General features: G+C 40.9%; 1 protein-coding gene across 1 annotated transcript in view; it reads left to right on the top strand.

Moving 5' to 3' along the window:
* stx8 (syntaxin 8) overlaps positions 1-20397 on the top strand; it is a 39181-nt gene that overhangs the window by 2719 nt on the left and 16065 nt on the right. The window contains exons 5-6 of the mRNA XM_062388741.1: positions 3455-3588; positions 4926-5018. Coding sequence (XP_062244725.1) covers positions 3455-3588; positions 4926-5018 — 227 coding nt within the window. The remainder of the gene's footprint in view (positions 1-3454; positions 3589-4925; positions 5019-20397) is intronic.

Raw genomic sequence — 20397 nt, 5'->3', positions numbered from 1 at the left:
CCATCTTCGTGTGAAAGTCTTTGCACATCCGGTCTGACCCATGTGCCATGACCTCTCCCTGTGCTATCACTTGGAAGGAAGCCCGTCTGTCTGCCATTTTGACAAGGCGCTTAACTTCATAGCTAATTCTTCATGAAGAGATTTGCTCGCTTTGCACTGTTGATCACACATTTGGCCCCTACACACCAACACACACACACACTCACATGCACAAGCACGTGTGCATATTTATGTCAATGTAAATTACTCATGTTGTGGGGAGTCTGTAGTTAAATGTTCCAAATGGAGACCTATTGTTTGACACAAGTTTGGACTTAGGTTAGCCTGAGTTATGGTTGGGTTTAGGCAAGTTATAGTCATAGTTAAGGCCAGAGTTAGTCTCCTGGAAATATATTTAACTCAACAAAATGTTTTCTGAAGTCATGGAGACATGACTCTTTGTATGTGTGCTAATGAACAGGGATGGAAGGAGGGATATTACAGTTAATAACACTCCACTGGGCATTTATTTTATAGAACCTGTTGACCAAGGACTGTATAGAAGGCCAATTCTCAGCCCCTTTTTATTGCATGAAATAACAAATAAAAAATCAAATATATAAAGAATAAACACTTGTCTGTACATCAATGTGATAAGAAGGACCTACAATGACAGAAACCTTTTTATTGTATTACACGTGTAATAATGGCCCTTGTCCAAGCTGATAACTTGGAGGAGGCAGTGTTTATGACTTTAACCACAGCCAGCCGCCTGAGGGTGATTGAGATGTTTTGGCTTCACTTTCGGGAGCTGTCATGTCATCCCTCTTTATATACAGTCATTGTTATAGATGTGACCAAGGAGCTTGATGCCACGACTGTAACCCTCCTCATCATGTGTCATCATATGTGTTTGGGTAACAGCTTTAAAGAACCTCTGGCAGCAGACAGTCATTACTTTGTGTGTGGTTTGGCCTTGAGCTGGCTAGGTGATATTTGTTTAGACAGGAAGAGGAAATGATATAATGTATTTTTTTTTAGGATCCTACTCAAGGTTCTTATGTCTGTCCCGTGACAAAAAAAAACCTGCTTCATGGCCATAGATTATTTTTGAGCAGTAACTGAAATGATAGTAGAACTAGACGAAGCGGTTTGATCCGATCAGCCGAGTGTAGTGCACCACTTTCATTGAGGCCTTGGAACGAGGCTTGGTTTTGGGATTGATCTGCTTAGCTTTGTTTTGCTTTGACTTTCATCTTTTAACAGACCACACACCCGTTAGAACATAAAAGGCTCTGTAGAAAGAAAAAGAATCTCAGATGATATCTGCCAATAAATTAGTTTGGCACACTGTAATTATGTGGTCGTATGGTTTTTACTTTGCTCATTGTGACCTAAGTTTAATATTGATATGTAGTAGGTAATTTAGATTTCTGGGTAAGACCCATTCCCACTGTGTGGTCTTTGTGTGCTCTGTTTTTGACAGAATGTGCGAGTGGGGTGGATTGGCCATGCTTGGATAATCTAAGCTGCTCTCTTATTTTGTGAGCATTTTCAGTCGAGGAGGTAGCAGAGGGGACTTTAATCTAACCTGAAAACAATGTGTTTTAAGCATCTCCATTTCAGATTAAGTCAAATGACCATTGCGCCTAGAGTTTAAGGCTCTTTTCACCCTGTGGCTCCTCTGACAAACCTTTCCTCAGTTATTCACTAACCTATCCTTTGTATTCGATTGCAGTGAAACTAGTTGTAATTAGTTAAATCTCGCCTGTCCAAGTCACTCAGTCAGGACCCGGCTGCTCAGGCTCCGGTGGCGGCAGTCTAGTGCTTTGTGGCTGCCAAGAGATGTGCCTGACTGGTTTTGGCACTCCCCACTCACTGGTTAATTGGATCTTCACACACTGGGAACTTGCATAGAGGAAGTGGAGGCCTGGCACACATCGTCATAGTAATCAAACATGTCAGAGAGATTACACCGAACGCCTTGTTTCACCTACTCCTCTGATGGTATCAGGCTCAGCCAGCTTTGTGCATTGTCTCACAATGCTTTACTGACCACTTCAAAAGCAGTATGAAGTAGTATTCACACTGTGAGATGCAGGAGTTGGGCTGAGCTAAAAGCTGCATCATGCAAAAAAAGACAGGAGCTTAGCAAAAGAACAACATTCAAAAGTTTTTAGGTTTTCAATTTGAAGTAGTGTGTTTATATCCCTGATCTATGCAAGCTGGATATTGATACTAAAGCAGCCTTCTTAAAGTAGTATTATTCAATGTTATTTTAGGGTAGCAGGTTTGAATGTTCTCCTGTGTTATCTATATACCGCTGCGTCCTTCCACAGTCCAAGGACAGGCAGGTTAGATTAACTGGTGACTTCAAATTGGCTGTAGGCAGTAGGTGATTAGTTCATTCCTACCAGGGGGGGTTGGGAGTGGTTCCCGAAGATACAGATTGGAGCTGATGGGTTAAGGGTGGGGGGGGTGCTGAATCCTGACTGCCTGCTGAATAGTAAAATCTTTATGGAATGGCCACCAACCACCGGCCACTGCTGCGGGTAGGACTTCTCTTGGTGTTGCCGCTGTTCAGTCTGACTGTGACCGACACAGATTTCCTTCCCCCCAACCCCCCCATAAAGGTTTTAGTGGTAAAGTTAATGGATGAATAAATTGACACTTATTTCGATTGTCACTGATAAGACTTCTGCGGCTCCGGTCACTTTTCCTCCCCTTCACTCTCAGCCGACATTGGTTAAATCCAGCTCTACTCAGAAACCCTGAACCCGTCACCGCCAGACAGCCGCTGGAGGGGGTCAGAAGCACAGCTTTAAGCTATTAGGAGAAGAATATTTTTCAAACCACACAGCAGTGATTAGCACTTCACAGCGCAGTACAGAGAGTTCTCTGGTCTGTCACTTCGTCAGAGCGAAACCTCCCCAGCAGCCCACGTTCCTGTGACAGATTTACATCCACTGTTTACACACAGCGCAAGCTAACCTGGTAAATTTCAATCATTCAGAAACTTAAAAGACAAAATGAGCAAATAAATAGTTCGCCTGTGATCTGAAGTCTTTTGTTGATATAAAAGAGTGCCATATTGAAAAAGGGAACATGCTCCATACAGATGTGTTTGCTGTATGAGTTACACAGATGTGTATTTTACCCCAATTGCAGCCAGACACATTGACTGTGTTTACTTCCACAGCCAAATCTAACAGATTCGTGATGAGTGTTTTAGACTTGTGCATTGGAACGGTGATTGACAGAGAGCACTTTTCAAAATCTACTTTCAGCTGCGGCGCACTGTTGGGTGATTTGTCTTTGAAACTTTAACAGCATTTGCTCTGCTTTTTAAGTAGGAATAATAATGTCATCCTCTCCAAATTCAATTTTTTACTATAGTCTGTACTTTAGAAAAAATAACTTATAAGCTGTGGGAAACATTTGTGAAACCAAGTCTTGATATGATGATGTTTCGCAGGTCAACGTTGATGGCTGGAGGTGCAGGAGCGAGTGGGGGTGTTACAGCCAACCCCTGGCTGGTCAACGAATCAGAAGAGACCAGAGGGCTGTCGTTTGGGGAAATCAAACATCATCAACAACGAATCATTGAAGGTAATGACCAATTGTTTCATACCAGCCAAAATTTATAATATTTTCCTTAATCTTCCTTAATCAACATTAAACAGCAACTATTTACATGGCAACCATCTATAGCTCTAGCATTGTCCTGCATTAGTGGGGTAATATTTGCCCTCAAACAGCATGTATGTCATCAATATACTGAGCATGAAAGCCCTATCATTAATGAATGTAACAAGAGTATATCATCTTTTAGGGCACATATTCAAGGGGAATTCCAGTATTTCTCAGCCTGGGCTGTCTATATATGTTACTCAGTAAGTTCCCGGAATAACAATGAAAGCCTTTTATTGGACATACCACAGACTGTCACAGTTGCCCCATAAGATTACATCATAGCCAATGCCGCTGTGTAGCAGCAGCCAGAAGTGTTTTAGTTTTATCACTGCCACTCATTTACACACCCACATTTATAAACATAGGGCCCAAGTTGAAAAATACTGGACCTTAAAGACAGATGATGTAAAATAAACCCCACAGGAGGAGTTGATAAGCTACAACAGATATAAATAGTGTATTGTACACCAGACATGAACTCAGCTGTATTGGCTTTGCAGATCTATGCTAACATATAAAAGGTGATCATCTAAAAGACATACCGTAAGCCCTTGTCTACTTTTTCCTTTTTGTCATGCTCTGACATGAGTTGAGCATCCAGACGTTAGTTCACCTGTCTCCATGGGACACTTCATTGCTATGTCTCCTCTGTGACTCTGGTTACTGTCGGTTTGGGATCAGAGATTCCTGTCAAGACAGTGAAACTGAACCACATTGATTTTGAGTTCCCTGTGGGATTTCTGGGGGAGTTCGGTAATGGTGAGTGCCCGAACCTGTGGTCGTGAAAAGATCCTGTGGTTGAGAGTGTGTCAAACTTGGAAACCTACAGACAGAGGCTGCAGCTTTTCTTTTCTCTCCTCTCCTGTTTTTCCTTTCCACCTTGGTCTACCACACTTATAATAACAGGAGTAGGTCTGAGTGGGGTAAAGTACTGAATGACTCACATGTGGCACTGAGCTGGACCCCCAACAGCCTGTCATCCCTATTTCCTAAGTAGTTGCTTCATTATATCACCAGCAGAGTATGCTGTAATTGCTCCCTTCTTGCAGTTGAATAAAAAAGAAGAAGGATTGCAGCATTACTTGCTACTAAATCACAAACTGATTCTTGTGCAAATAAGTCTTTTGGTAGTCACGTTGAACTATTTTCTTTGAATATTTTCTCGGTGTTGTTTTCTGGCACTACATTATTTCTGTCTCTGTGTCCAATTCAAACGTGTGATTTAAAAAATCTATTTTTCCCTCTCTTCTCAGCCCAGGATGCAGGCCTGGATGCACTAGCAGCTGTCATCAGTCGACAGAAGATAATGGGCCGGGAGATTGGCAATGAGCTGGAGGAACAGAATGGTAAAGTTTTAATGTGCATGTGTGTCTGAACATATCGGTCAAAAACATTCCAGACCCATTACATGCGGTAGTGTGAAAGCAATCAGACGTTTTTGTCCTGCAATGGAACGACTTGCCTCATGTAACTTTGCTGAACAGTGATACACCCTCAACCCACTGACACACACGCACGCACACACACTCACACTCACACACACACACTCACACACACACACACACACAAATTACAATTACAAGAGCAAGTGACCTCATATTTCTGTCACAGCCATGTCCAGTACCAATGATCATTTGTCATACTTCCCGCAAAGTGATACTTCATTTCTCTAAAATTCATTGAATTTTGCAGAGTTAGAGTTTTATGTTCTGGAAACTGAATCTACTCGGGGCTAATGGCGTTGTGACTTTTTTCTGACTAAATGCTTCTCACTCGTCCATTTATAGCCTCCATCACAGATACTGTACAAAGTGCTACACAGAATGGCTTGCATCATTCCAGACGCTTTACCTGCTCAAAAAGCTGCTACTTGAGACGTTACACTTGTGTACGATCATTTGTCAACTGTTGAACAATTAGATCCTTTAATGCATCGCTCTCAGAAGATTCTAGCAGTTTATTGACAGAGAGTTTTTCTACAAAGAGAGGATGCACACGTGTATCATCAAGTATCCACCCGGCAAACAATGTGGGAATATACTGATCAATGAAGCTTGAAATCATTTGAAACTTCTTATTTATGGTGATCAGATAGTGAACTAGCTCCTTTTTGATATTATGGGTTTCCTGAGAGAAACATTAGAACCTCAGGCAAGAAATCATCTGCACGGACAACCTTTGTGGGTACCAGGTTGTCATTGGACTTTTGTTTGATTTAATCGTAATGTGCTTAAGTGAGGCCAGAACATACATTCGTCAAATCAGCTTCCCTTCTGACAAGCAGGGAGAGAAAGTGACACCTTCACTAAGGTCGGAGGTGTCACTCATTGTCCGCAATGTTAAAGAATGTGATGGAAAATTCATGGATCTGCCCCTTTGTCAGGATTAGTGCCAGAATGTAATTTCCTGTCCGATGTTCCATCCTTCCACCAAGTTTCGTAGAAATCTGTTTTGTAATTTGAAAAAGCCAACCGACAAATAAATAGATAGGGGTATAAACATAACTTCCTTGCTAGAGGGCAAATAAGTGGTGAGGCTTACATTAGAGGACATGTGGTGGTTTCACACAAACTGCAGAAGGAGGGGCTAGACTCTACACTTGATATTTCTCCCTCCATGGTCAGTCAACCTCGACCCGGAATCCACAGCTCAGAGCTTCAGTCATGAGTGGGCCAATTAAATCTGCTATTCTGAGTGAAAGAGCAACAAAGTTATACATTTCAACAGAAAGATTATTAAAGTTAAAATGGTTTTATTGGCTTTGAACCCTCATCTGGATTTTCTCATATACCAGCTATTGTCTGTTTCTATCCTGGCCACCGGCTTCCAGTCGGGAGAAGAAGGTGTTGCACTCTCTTGTAATATCCTGTCTGAGCGTTTGTACCCAACCAAGTCCAGAGGTTGTATAACGGAGTGATCTCTCCGTGGAAACAGACGACCTTCCGTTGCTGGGAAAGGAAGGCAGATGTTTCGTTTTGGTCGACGCCAAGTGGAGAAAGGAGGAGAAAGTGAAGAAAGCTGATTGTTTTAGCCCGCTCTCCTGTTACTGTATTGAACTGGAGACGGATCATTGCTCTAATGCTCCGACCGACTTGTTTTTCTCCTTGTTTTTTCAGCTTGATGTCAGTGCTTCCAATAATAAGAACCTGACTGGGTGATGGGAGAACTTTAACTCAGAGTTAGACCAGCCTCGCTGCAAGTAAGCAAGAAGGGAAATGATTTTGGGAGAAGACGAGTTCGCCGATTGGCAGGATGCAATGCAAAAGGCAATACAACTTGTGTAGTAGGGGTAAAAGAAAGATACGACTCATCTGCTATCACAAGTAAGGCTGAGGCATCACCTGAAAGGGTAAGAGGTGGTCGAGGTGAGAAAATCTTTTGCACTGATAAACGAACCAAAGGTGATGCTGAAATTAGTACCTGAAAAATTTTTTCAAAGGGACCTTGATGCAATGTGGATGTTGCTGATTAAACTCAGGTCTGACCTTGAGGATGTGACGAATACAAAATATTAAAATAAACACAGAGCCCACAGTGCATCAAAATGTGTTACTGTCAACAGATACTGGAAATTCTGGATAAATTTATTCCCAATGTTCACGATAATCAATGACAACATTTTCATATCTCGGTAGACCCCATGTGAAACATTTCAGAATTTTATATCAGTGACAGAATTGTTTCAAATGTTTTGAAATTTGTCATCATGTCACCATCTTTCAGTGAGTTTCTCACTCATGGAGCAATCAAACTTTTTAAAAATATGTTACAGGCATCCCTATACTGTCAAGATGAAGTACAGAAATCAACACAATTGTATCTTGATAACCGCATATCTTTTTTTTACATTGGCAGGTACTATAGGTACTGGAGCGTATTTAAAATGGGCCTGAATGGAGCCGTTCCTGCCCGGCCCTGACTTGAACACTACTCTACACTCTAAATTAATTTATCTTGAGAATATTGTTATTAGTTTTTGGTGAAATGTCAGCCGGAACAGGTTGAGGGGCTGAGGAGACAGAGACAGACATGAAGGCAGTAAACACAGCGTAGTTTGGGAGCGCTGGCAGGTAGAGCTAACCCCAAACTCTCATTCTGACATACCGCCCCATCTTTCCCTCTGTGATGTTGAGGAGGATAACTCCTGGGACCATATACAAGCTCAGTCACCCTGACAGGCAGCACGTGAGTACAGTTTGTAAGCAATGACTCTGCTATTGTAATCTTGGGTTTTACCGACAAAAAGTAATTTTTTGATGCTTTGGTATTTGGAAAATGGCAAGAATCACAACACATACAGTACAATTTTACACGTGAAATTTTTTAAAGCAACACCGTACAACTTCAACAACAGCGCCCTTTGCATTATTATTGGGCTCGGGGTCTGAGCGATTGTTTTTCCATGTAGACAAAAAACAATGTCTATCAATTAGTTGAGTAGAGCTCTGACGGTGTACGCTCACCCATGATTGCCAGCTTCCTGAACCAGAAAAGCTGCCGTTCAATTTCATTATTTTATATACTTTTATTTTATTACAAATACTTTTACTATGCCAGTTGTTTTTAATAGAAAATAAGACTTTTTGTGATATATGGTTCAATCTATTTAGTGTCTGCTGCTCTATACACCCAGAAGGTCCAGATGTTCTCTTTTTATTAGTTAATCCAGTTTTTGTATTTTAAGTTATTGGAGGATATAGTTCAATGAATTGTTGTTCTCTGATGACTATTGCTTCATACAGCTTTGTATGTGCTGTGTTTCTTACTTGTCAATGTCAAAATCTACACAGAAAAAAGAGGATACTCTAATGTTTTTCTGAGAGTCAGGGTAAAGTTATTAGTTATAAAGCAGGAAAAAATTGTCTTTGCTGACCTTGACAGTTGATGCGTAACCTTGGCGTCAGTGCGCTTTCCGTCTTGCGGGGTTCCTTCCCCCCCGATCACTGTTCTGGAGCGGTGTTTTCCTATAAATAGTTTAAGCTCTTTGTAGTTTGGCTGCTCAAGTGGAGCTCATGACCCAAGTGCAGTGGAGGTTGCAGTCATTTCCTTTTTCGGGAGACAATTCCGGCTGAGGTCAGCAAGGAAGATGACCCTTTTCAGAGGTTTAGAGACGAACCCAAAGCCCCCAGTCACTCCCCTCTCAATCTGAACCGCATCACAATGGACTGAAATGTAGAAATAAGTAAGCTGACCTGGGATTGTAGTATCTTCCAATCCTACTTGCCAGAGAAAACAAATTCCGCCATCACGGTTAAAATTAGCTCGACAATGTTCTGTCATCAGGTTTTTTATAATTCTAACATTATGCTCCCAAAGATTAGTATATTTTCATTTCCACATTAAATGTTGCAGAAAATCCTCCAGCACATACCGACTGAAATGACTTGTATCTGCGTTTTTCTCCCTCCCCACCATGAAAAGTCAACATTATCTCACTTTATTGCTGTTGATATTTCTCAGATTAGAGCATGACATCAGTCCACGTCTTGTACTTGTGGGGGACAGGCAGTGTCTAGCTTGTTAAAACTGCTAATTTTGAAAGAGGCGGCAAGAGTTTGAGGCAGATTTTGAAGGGCTTCATCTGAATTGTTGTCGACTTGTTGAATTCTTGGCCGATGTCCCGTCCTTCCTCCAAGTTTGGTGGAAATCTTTCGAGCAGATTTAGCATAATCCTGCTGATAAACAAACAGACAATGGTGAAAACACAACAGCCTTTGTAGAGGTAAATTTAGCATAAATCAGTTTTGTATATCGATGTTCTCACAGCCTCATCAGGTGTGATGTGCTTAGGCGGGATCAATAGAATAAACAATGTGCAGCAGGGTCTTCTGGATGAACTAAATTAGCTCCTCAGAGTTCATTAACAATTCAAATGACTTAAGACCATTCATACCATGTACTTGTCTCCACATCCAGACTTCTGACAGCTCTAGCAGATGTGGTCTCAGGTGAACTAACACAACTGTGGCCTTTTCCATGTCCTGACCTCTTTTTTCCTATTCTTGATAGAAATACTTCAGGCTGCTTGGTATTTCTCCAATCTTCACAGAGAACACAGTCACAGCCAGCTAATTTGTATATCCGCGACTGGAGAGAAACAGACCTTCATTGGGATTTGAAACGAGGGTCTGGAACAAATTGTCGATGGATCCAAGAGATGTTTTCATTTAGGGACCGCAACAGGTCTGACCACATGTGCACTCTGGTTTTGTCTGAGACTTGGAGCTCAGAAAAGTGGATGTTTTGATTTGAATAACAATAATACATTTTATTTCACGTTGCCTTTCACCCAAGGACATTGTACAACGCATCATATGTTAAAACATGACAAATAACTAAAGTTGCACCAAAGGCTCAAATCAATTCATATCTTTACCTCCAATAGTATCTAATGTAATACAGCATGAGTGAAAAAAAACTGTGTATAAAGGAAACCTGATACTTTTATCAGGCAATTTTTTTTCTTTGTAGTTGTCATTTGTGTTGTTTCCATTCTTTTGCTCTTTAGGGATTTAAGGTGTATTGATGCACCTTTTATACATGAAAAGACGTTGCTGTTGCATTGATGAAGTTAGTGACCTCTTGGTAATGGGATTGTTTTGCACCTTGTGTTCCAGCCTGATTACTCCCAGGCAATTGTGTGTTAGTTGCCAATCATTGTCTGACTTTTTAAGCCAGCTGCTAAAAAAACAACTAAATAGGCTTCGCTACCATAATGGGTCTTCGTTTCTGGTTAATAATTAGAAAAGTGATTTGATTCTGCGTCAGCGGGGGCCAAGCTGGGCAACACTAATGACTTCCAAATAAACAGCAGAGCTGAGAGGAGCGGGGCACTTACTGCAGCAACGCAGTGACATCAGCAGTTTCACGGCAGAGCTCAGCCCCCTGCCTGCTGCTGCTTTCAGAAACAGCCCGGTGAGCAAATAAACCGTACTAATGATGACACTCAGCAGAAAGTCAGCGTGGTCACAGTTGTGGATTGATTCATTGTTTGTTTGATTTGCTCTGTTTGAGATTGAGGCTGGTAATAGTGAGTAGCGTTTTCCAGAGTCATGATTGTGATGTTCAAACGAGTATTGTGTCACCAGAGGAATGAGAACATCGTCTCGTCGTGTGACCAGCAGATTAGCTGAGTGATGTTAGACGTTGTGAATGATTGAGAACGATAAATGACGGACGACTAACTCCTTGTTGTTCTTTGGTCTTGCTGCTCTTTAAGTAGATTAAAGGAGATGTTTCCTTATTCTTACTATTTACATATAGGTATGTCATTTGTCCTTATCTTTTTTTTACAGTTTGGCTGCAACTGAAATAAATTTGGTTTTATCAAAAATATAAAGCAGCTGTACGTCAAGGTGAGTCAGACCCGTTTTTGGTCGGATTTAGCATTTTTCACTTGTGATAATTAACGAATATGACAAAGGTTTAATGTGATCAAGGTTTGCGATTCCAGACTCGTGCACGGTGTTCAGACTGAAACCACAACAGAAATGTTCAGGGAACATTTAAAAAGTAACTTATTTACAGGTGATCATGGCTGATGAGTGACAACACAGGACAGAACAGCTTTATTAAAGATTATTTGTTTATCGGAAAGTAACAGGACGTGGCCCGGGAGTCAGAACCGGGGTCTTGCTGCTCACTGCACTAACCAAGCAACTATCAGGTCGTGGAAAATCAACAACTCTGTTGCATACTATTGACATTTCTTCACGCATTGAAATGAAGATTCTTTTCAACTGCCTTTCAAAACAAAAGTATATTCCCGTTTGCATCCACTCTGTAATATTTATTGATTTTATATACAGAACCAGTTATATGCACAACGCAATATTGACAGAGAGGCAGGTCATTGCACTTTTGGATTTGACGTCGAAAGTCCTATTTCTGGGTTTAGCGCATAGGAAACAGATTAAAGCAAGATTTTTTTAGAAAATGTATTTGAGCACAGTTCATGCCGTTGCGTTTGAGGTGTATGTGATTGAGGTTATCACATCGTCAGAGTTTGAACAAGAGCACGAAGGCAACTGGACTTGCTTGAGTGTTTTCTTGAGGATGTTTTACATCTCACCCAAGAGGCTTCTTCAGTTCTGACGTCTTCAGAAAACACAAGAAAGTTGAGTTGCCTAAGTACACTCGTACCTATGAAGATACCATGACCTGGATGACTGAGTGTTTTCTCAGACTTGAGGTTATCACAGTTTCATGGACCATATTGACTCATTTCTAAGGGGGTATCAGGGTACAGTTAGAATCCTCTACCCCACTGCTCAGTGGATCAAATGATCCTGACTCTGCATGTTTGTGGGAGCTTATGTTTCTTTGGGGTGATTTTAGCTTGAAATAATAAAGGAGAAAGTTTGATCGACTCAAGTTTTGCCTGTTTAGCACAACATTGGCGCCAACACACTCCTGAAAGCAAATTAGACTGCAGGTATTTTAGGCACAGAGTAGTTTTGAAGTTGGTTTTGATGGAGATAGATGGGTCTCTCTCTTTCTCTTTCTCTCTCTCTCTCCCTCTCTCTCTCTCTCTCTCTCTCTCTCTCTCTCTCTCTCTCTCTATCTCTCGTACTTTCTCCTAGTGGAAACAGATCATTAATTAATGAAATCAAAATAAATGTTTTGAATCTAAAGATAAAGATTTTAAGCGAGCCTGTTTCGCCATGACGGGTCGTATAGGGGACACCTTTGTGAGCACACGCACACGTTCACCCACAGCAGACCCTGTGTGTGTGATAGAGCACCTTGAGAAGAACCAGTATGATGCAGGAGAGAGGGTGTGGTCCGTTCTGCTCTGCTCATCTGCAGACCCGGATCACATCCAGATGTCCGAGACTGGGCGAGGTTGTTTCCTTTCCACTCCCTGCGCCACATGTCCTCAACAACATGCATGGCCACCGAACTGGCTCTTTATCACAAGCTATCAATTGAGCAGTATCCCTGAAAATATGTACTCTAATAAGGAGGGGGAGTCAAATACAGGGAGGTATGATTTCACTGGTTCTTTCCCACCACTGTCTGTAAAGCTAGATGACACAACACTTGGAAACAAACACTTTATAGACTGTGTTCTTTGAAGGGATTGGTCTTATTACTGCCTTTTATACAGTTATGGGTTTATTAAGAGTTTTTGAGTGATGCTCTCTGACCTCAGAATTCCCTAATTTCATACAACGTATTATAACCTCTAACAAGGAGGTTATGTTCTCGTCTTCATTTTTTCATTAGCAGGATTATACAAAAACTACTCATACTCAAAGTTTTGGTGTTTTCATTCATTAATTTCTTAGAGAATAATTAACGGATCTTGATTTAAAAGAAAATTCCGACTTGTTTAGGGAACTTATGATTAAGAGTGTGTGAAATTTGGTATGTTCTAACTCTAACTATGTTGAAAAAAACGGTTTATAATTATTATTATTGTACAACATCAGGAGAATACGCCCCCTTCTCACTCAGTGCAGGTTCTGATCCAAGCTCTGGTCATCTCACGCCTAGACTACTGTAACTCCCTCCTGGCAGGTCTACCTGCTACTGCCATCCGACCTTTGCAGCTTATCCAGAATGCAGCAGCTCGACTGGTTTTTAACCAACCTAAATTCACTCACACTACTCCGCTCCTCCGCTCCCTTCACTGGTTACCAGTGGCTGCTCGCATCCGGGTCAAAACACTAGTACTTGCGTTCCATGCTGTGAACGGATCAGGTCCAGTCTACATCCAGGACATGGTCACACGTTACACCCCAGCACCTTCATATATACTAACAACTTTTGAAAACTAACACTTTAGTCGCACTTCAATGGCACTTACTTATAGCACTTTGTAGTTTTGCTTTATTTTGAAGAAATTGTACTGTCTTGATTCTTGTCGTCCTTGGTATGTACCCTCGGGTTGAATGCACTTATTGTAAGTCAGCTAAATGAAATGTAATCTAATGAAATGTATTAACCTTAATATTGTGTGATTACAGTTTTGTCTTCTTTAATGTAAATCCTATGTCATATATTAAATGTTAATAACATTTTGTCCTGCAGCTCATAATGCATAATGAAATGACAGATGTAGTCATTGAAAGCAGCCTTTTACATAACTGGAGTCACTGCTGCACTGTTACTATGGTCATGCTCATGAGAATTATGTGGAAAATCCTCCATTATAACTGTAAAATGAACAGGAGCACGAGGTGACAGTGTGTAGAAATAGTTCATAAATCATTTGAAGTATCAGCCATTATGGAGCTGTTACTGTGACCACTGTTCAGTATTACCTCACTGGATTACCTGCTCTAAAGGAGGATGTTGTGATTCGTCCACATTTTGTTTGCACAGCCAAGGCGCTGCTATATTTGGGGAGAATGGCCTAGTGCGTGTGGTATGTGTACAATTTAACGGCAAAGTGATGTTGATACTGCGCTGTAATTTTCCCCCAGAGAGCTTTTGTGGGCAGATTGTCCAGGGGAAGCACATTAGCCATATGTGTTGGTGGTATTGGTGGTTGGGAACCTCTGCAATTTCAGCTGCCAGTCCCTTTGGCTCCGGGCGAAGGATTCCCTGCCATTTAATGGTACCTTACACTGACTCAGGCTTGGCTCGGCAGGTTGCTTTTTGGCTAACGCAAGTGACGGCGGGAACAAATCTCCCCCTGTGTTTATTTAATTGCTAACCGCTCCGGTTTGGAGGCCACGTTCAAAGGGCCGACGAGCAGAGAGCTGCCTCGCGTTCCCCTCAGCCTCAGGGTAGCATGGGTCATCCCAAATAATGAGTGGAAGGACTTACTTTACCAAGTCTACCTCAACCCAAATGTGGTTCCCATTTAAGCGCAGGGGGAAGATTGCACCTTCATCCGCTGAGCGTTTTTTATGTGTTTATGTGTGTGGACATACATCTGTTCTTTAGCAGCATACACACTAGTCTCAGGGCACGCATACACACAACTCTGTGTGTGCGTGTGTGTGCACCAAAGTGAGTGTGTATATTTGAGAGTGTAAGTACCTTGTCTGAGTGTGAGATCATGGTGTTTGTACTGAAAGTGTATTCCATATGTCCAGCACATGTTGTCAGGTTGTGATTGGCAGACCGGCCACATTTATATCTGCATGAGGAGCACAGAGGCCACTGGCCAGTCTTTGATGGGATGGAGTTTTAGGTTGTCATTAGTGCAGGACCTCACACACGCACAAACTGACACACACACTTTTGTGCTTGAGAGCAGGGTGGGCTAATCTTACAGATGCACTGTACAGAGACAGTTCGGCGAAGGAGGGTAAGATTTCCCAATCGGAGTGAGGGAATGAGACGGAAAGAGTTTGAGGGAAAGAAGTAACGATCTAGAGTCTGAGAAGGTGGGTTAGATAAATGAAAGGTCACTCAACTCACAAATGAGGAACTCATTTAAAGATTTAGAATATAAAATGGACTCGTGAAATTGTTAAAGATGGAAATAATATTTATCTACCATTTTCCAACATCCAGGTAATAAAGTGCTTCAGACGAGGCAGGGAGTATCATAACTGTCATGAAAAACTTTTGTGCTGGCTGTTTAAACCTGCATTTGTGTTGATTGTGTTGATTATTATTAGTAGCAATGTTTTGACTACATTGACTGTTTTGATTTGTCTGCTTTACACAAGCTGATCTCAGATTACATTTTTGTGAAGAGTTGCTTTAGTGATAATACTTGGCTTTTATATATTGATGTTTGTCACTGATGCTTTATACTAAATTATTTGCCAAGACCGCTCTAGACATAACATGTACATTGTTATTACACTGAAGGTTTTTAAAGGAGGTGTATTGAAGAAATTTTTTCTTCAAAGTGATTCTGCTGGAAACTGTTGCAAGTCTTTAATCTTGCTGTGAAAACGTGTCACCTTTCAAGTTGGAAATAATTTACACCCGTTCCATTTATTCTGTCATCTGATAACCCAGCATGTGTGCAATCAGACGCAATCTACAGACCAAACAGAGGATGAGACTCACCCGAGACAAAAGACGAAAAAACACAAACAAAGACCCGGGTTTGACTCACAAGTAAAACAAGAGGCTCTTTATTGGCCTCTTTTTTGTGTAAAATGTTTTATGTGTTATAAGCGCTTCATAGATGAACAAACACGTGCCCCTTCAAAGGCTTTTGATCTGTTATCTAATCATTCTCATCTGTTTCACTCTTGGCTTAATACCAGTCTCCCGTTTGGTTTCCAACCTTCTGTTGTTACACATTTCGGAGGGAATCTGCTCTAAGTGGTTTGGTGCACGCAAACACACACACACAGTTTATTAGAAATATCTAATATAATTTTTTCAGATTTTGTTCTGTATTGTATTATAGAATAAAATGGAATAGAATATAACTTTATTGTCCACCCAAGTGGAAAATTATCTTCGGTGTACCAATAAACAAACATTATAAAAACTTCCAAAAATGACAGACACAGTCATTTAAACAAGTGACAACATAAAACAACATAATTAGAATGGTCAGTCAGTAAAACATATTTTTGTTCAATATAATCTACATGACACAGCAATGTTTAGTAACAATGTAAACACTATAACCATTCCTTTTTTTAAACCTCCAGCAATAACACACAAATCTACAGATGTCATGCAAGAGATTTATTTTTAAAACTAACATTAGATTAGAAAATTGATTAAACAATGATAATAACAAAAAATGTCTTGCTGCAACTGCACTCAAATATTTGAAGCATTCTCTGTCACAATCTTTTCATACTAAATTAAAATTGGATGAGTCGTAGATCAGAATCGAGAGCCTACTCTCTCCTTCATGCAGCCCACGCATGAAGCCACTAGTGGGCAGTAGAGGCCCTGACCAGTTGTGAACCTCAGTGAAAACACTCATGCTTTCAACTACCTAATGAAATGATTCATGGCTTTGTGCTTTTTCATCTGTGGGGTAGATGTGTTGTGGTGGTGGGAAGATGCAAGTTTGCATGGGTCACCAGGAAGTTGTAGGATCTTACACAGGGTTTGAAAATGTCTTTGACTTAGCGTCATCTCCTATTCGCTCATCAGCTGGAGAAGCTGGGCAATTCCATGACGGCTGTAGGTGCAGCTGTTTAAATGACTGCAGCAAGTCAAACAGCGACAGTACATGAGATTTGTGCTGTGCTGTTGGTGTGTGTTATTCATTCATGGGACTTGTGCGTATGCATGTGGTTTTACTCTCTGAGTCGAAGGGTCAGTGCCAGTGGCCCAAAGTGGTGCATGTTCTCCCTGCATCATATTTTGGCTGTTTGCTTAGTGCCCTGCACCACTCCTGGCTGTCCACGAGCGATGTGGGAGGCTGTTTCCTCTCAGGATGGGAAGTTGTTTCAGCCGTGCTATTGGCCAAACATTTACTCTGGCCTCCATCTGTAGAGTGAAATTATCCTAAATACACCACATGCTCACAAAGATTTGCAGCAATTATGTGCTAGGTATTTTGCTACTATGATAAGTGCCTATAAGTGTCCCAAGTATTGCACTTCTGTAACCACTAGTGTGGGACATTTCTAGGCATTTTGGTTTAATGTAAAGTGCCTACAAGTGTCCACATATTGTACATCCATAACACCAAGAGTGGGACATTTCTGGGCATTTGTCTCAATGATAAGTGCCTAGAAGTGTCTGGCTCATTCTGATTGGTCCGGACATTTCTAGGCATTTTTGCTATAATGTTAAGTGCCTACAAGTGTCCCACGTGTTGTACATCCCGAACCACAAGTGTTGGACATTTCTTGGCGTTTCGGGGTTCCTACAGTCATGAAAAACCTGGAAAAGTCATGGAATTGTTAAATTGTTATTTCCAGGCCTGGAAAAGTGCTTGAAAAAATTTAAATCCCAAAAGTTTTGGAGAAGTCATGGAAAATTTGTTATATTCATAATTTCATGTCGTTCATTATGCTGTGTTTTAAATAATTCATATTCTTTTAAAAGAAATACGCTCAAAATAAAAGCAGGCATACGCTCTCATACTAATTGAAAAGCTTGGTGGGGAAGCAGGCGGGATAATGCACTATGCCAGGGAAGTGTATATTTAACCATGCTTGGCTACAAATAGAAAAGTACATGCCATGGGTTACAGAGAAAGACCTTAATTAAACTATTGTCTCTCATTCATTTGTGTAATTTAAGGTATACTGTATGCTTTGAAATTCTCATTGTTAGCTTAAATACAAAATGTTGTCCTAACCCTAACCCTTTTTTATGTAAACACCGAGATTTCACAAAATGTTTGGTCATGGAAATTTGGTTTAAAGTTATTGAAGTCATGGAAATCCATTGGTCAAAATGTGTATGAACCCTGATCATTCTTGTTTTGGTATGAGAATACACGATTGGCATGGCAGGTACACGAGATTGTGTACAACTGACAGAGATAAAAACAGTTGTTGGATGCATATGTTACGCTGGCTTTTGTATTTATTGCCATGTTCTCTGATTTCAACAATATGCTTTTTCACATTCTCCTTGCTTAGTGACACTTTTACATGTTGCTGTTCATTTGCAAGTGTAATCTTGTGTGGCTTCTGAACAACAGTTTGATATCTGCATAAATCTATACTGCCATGCCTAAATGTGATGATTTTCAAATCCATTATAACACTTGAACTTCGTTTGAAGCAAGCTTTATAAGGTTATAGTGCATCGTGCCGGCGAAACACAGTGGCCAGAGGCTTTTTGTTTTTATGTCTGTTCGTCCGTCACATTTGTGTGAACACAATATCTCAGGAACACCTTTGGGGCATTCAGTTTGACTGATCAAGGATGAGGAGATGGGAATTTGGTTCTCAATGGTCACTTGGGTTCGGGTAAGGGTCTCAAAACACATGTTTGCACTATGAATGCAATAATCCCCAGAACACCTGTAGGGAATCCTTCCAAATCTGTGACAAACATTCACTTGGAGTCAAAGAGTAATGGGTCTGATTTTGTTGGCCAAAGGTCATATGTCAAGGTCATGGTGACCTCATGTTGTTGTTTTCACTTTTACTCAGAGATTAATTGATTATATTTCAGTGGCCAAAGGTCACGATGATCTCATGTGAATCTCGAAATAAAACCTGTATTTGTAGACTGAAACTGCCCTGGTTGGCGGAGGCATCATACAACCACAGGATGGTAGTTGTTACACCTGCTTATTATCTTGTTATATTCTACTCCTTATTGTTTTCATGCTCCTAATAGACCTCTCTATCAGAGGCACCACTGAATAGGACTTTGAACTTAAGATCCACATTGAAGGAGTCTTCTAAAGGACGATCATGCATATGCATGATCCAAAGTAAAGTCCAGATTTCCAGGCTGAACAACAACATGGTGATGTTTCATGTTCCGCGTCCCCACTGATCTTCAGCAGATAAATACCAGCTGGCCCTGAACTATGTTTTTCCACAATAGAACATCTGCACCAGGGGTGATACAGCTCTGTATCTGTTCCTGCTCCTGTTCCCCCTCTGAACAGCGCGTGGGTTAACACTGTCTGGGACACAAATGCTTGTCGGAAGCGTGTCATATCCGGGAAGCGTGTCATATCCGGGAAGCGTGAGCGTGTGCCTTCCACTATTCGGGGTGTGCCTGTCTGCGTAATGCTCTGAGGCCAGAGTGTGTATACAAATGCGTTTGTGTCAGCGTCTGTGCGTGAGAGCACAGTGTCTCCATGCGTGTGAGTGCATTATGAGTGAAACAGGGTCTGGCATGAAGATCAAAGTCCCTCCATAACTCCTTAGTCAGTCAGTGTGCTGGCAGGCCAGCTAACGTGTTGCTGGGAAGCTCCACTCACCACAGGGGAGGTTGAGTTATTAGACTCTGATCATTTCCATTAACACAAAGTTGTTCAGTTAGTGACACTATGTTCTTGGTCTCTCTGTTTATAGCTTGGTCTTAATTAATGAAACTAATATGTAATATTATTTAAATATGCCTGTGTTGCTTAGGTACAAACACAACAGAGTTGTAAATGACTGTTAGATTCAATCTTGCAACGTTAAAGAAAGTGAAAACGATCCTGGATCTGCCTCCTGACCTGGATCCGAATCAAAGCTTTATCCATTCTTCTTGACTCATACCTTCCACCGAATTTTGTTGGAAATACAGTTTGTGAAATCTTGCTTATAAACCAACAAACATACAAGTTGACAGGGCTGAAAAAACTATCTGGGAGTAGGTAAAAACCTACAATTGTCATTGTCTTACTGAAAAATCATAAATCTGACTGTGACCGATTTAGGTGAGAAGATTCTATTGGCTGAAATGTCACCATAATTTTTCCAGCAGGGGAGGGTGAGATAATGAGTATTCAAGCCTTTAATATTAATTTTATTTATTGGCTGTGCAATCTTCGGGTTTTTTTTAGAAAAGTTCTGGTAAAGGTGTATTTTAAACGACCGCAGTTTCAGTTTGCAACCATAAAATCACTCACTGTCATAAAATGAACGGGAAAAAGAAAGAAACTGGAAAATGGACTTTTCTCAACACAGTGATGTCTGCAATCACGTTGACCAGACTTTGTGTTGGGACATTACAGATGAAGTCATATTAAAGCAGGTGAAATGCCAATGTTCACAAGGTATTATAATTTAAAGGAGAACGCAATTTCCAGATTGCTCAGTACATACAGCGACAACTGGGTTTGAGTCCGGAAAGAACTTAACTGTTCTTACGTTCTATGAACCTCTTTCAATCAAACCTCTTCTGTTTCAGATTTTTCATTAATTCCAAGCA

The sequence above is a fragment of the Platichthys flesus genome, chromosome 5 (genome assembly GCF_949316205.1).
Source record: "Platichthys flesus chromosome 5, fPlaFle2.1, whole genome shotgun sequence".
Classification (NCBI taxonomy): domain Eukaryota; kingdom Metazoa; phylum Chordata; class Actinopteri; order Pleuronectiformes; family Pleuronectidae; genus Platichthys; species Platichthys flesus.
The sequence above is the reverse complement of the archived record's forward strand: the minus strand, read 5'-3'. Positions and strand labels throughout refer to the sequence as shown.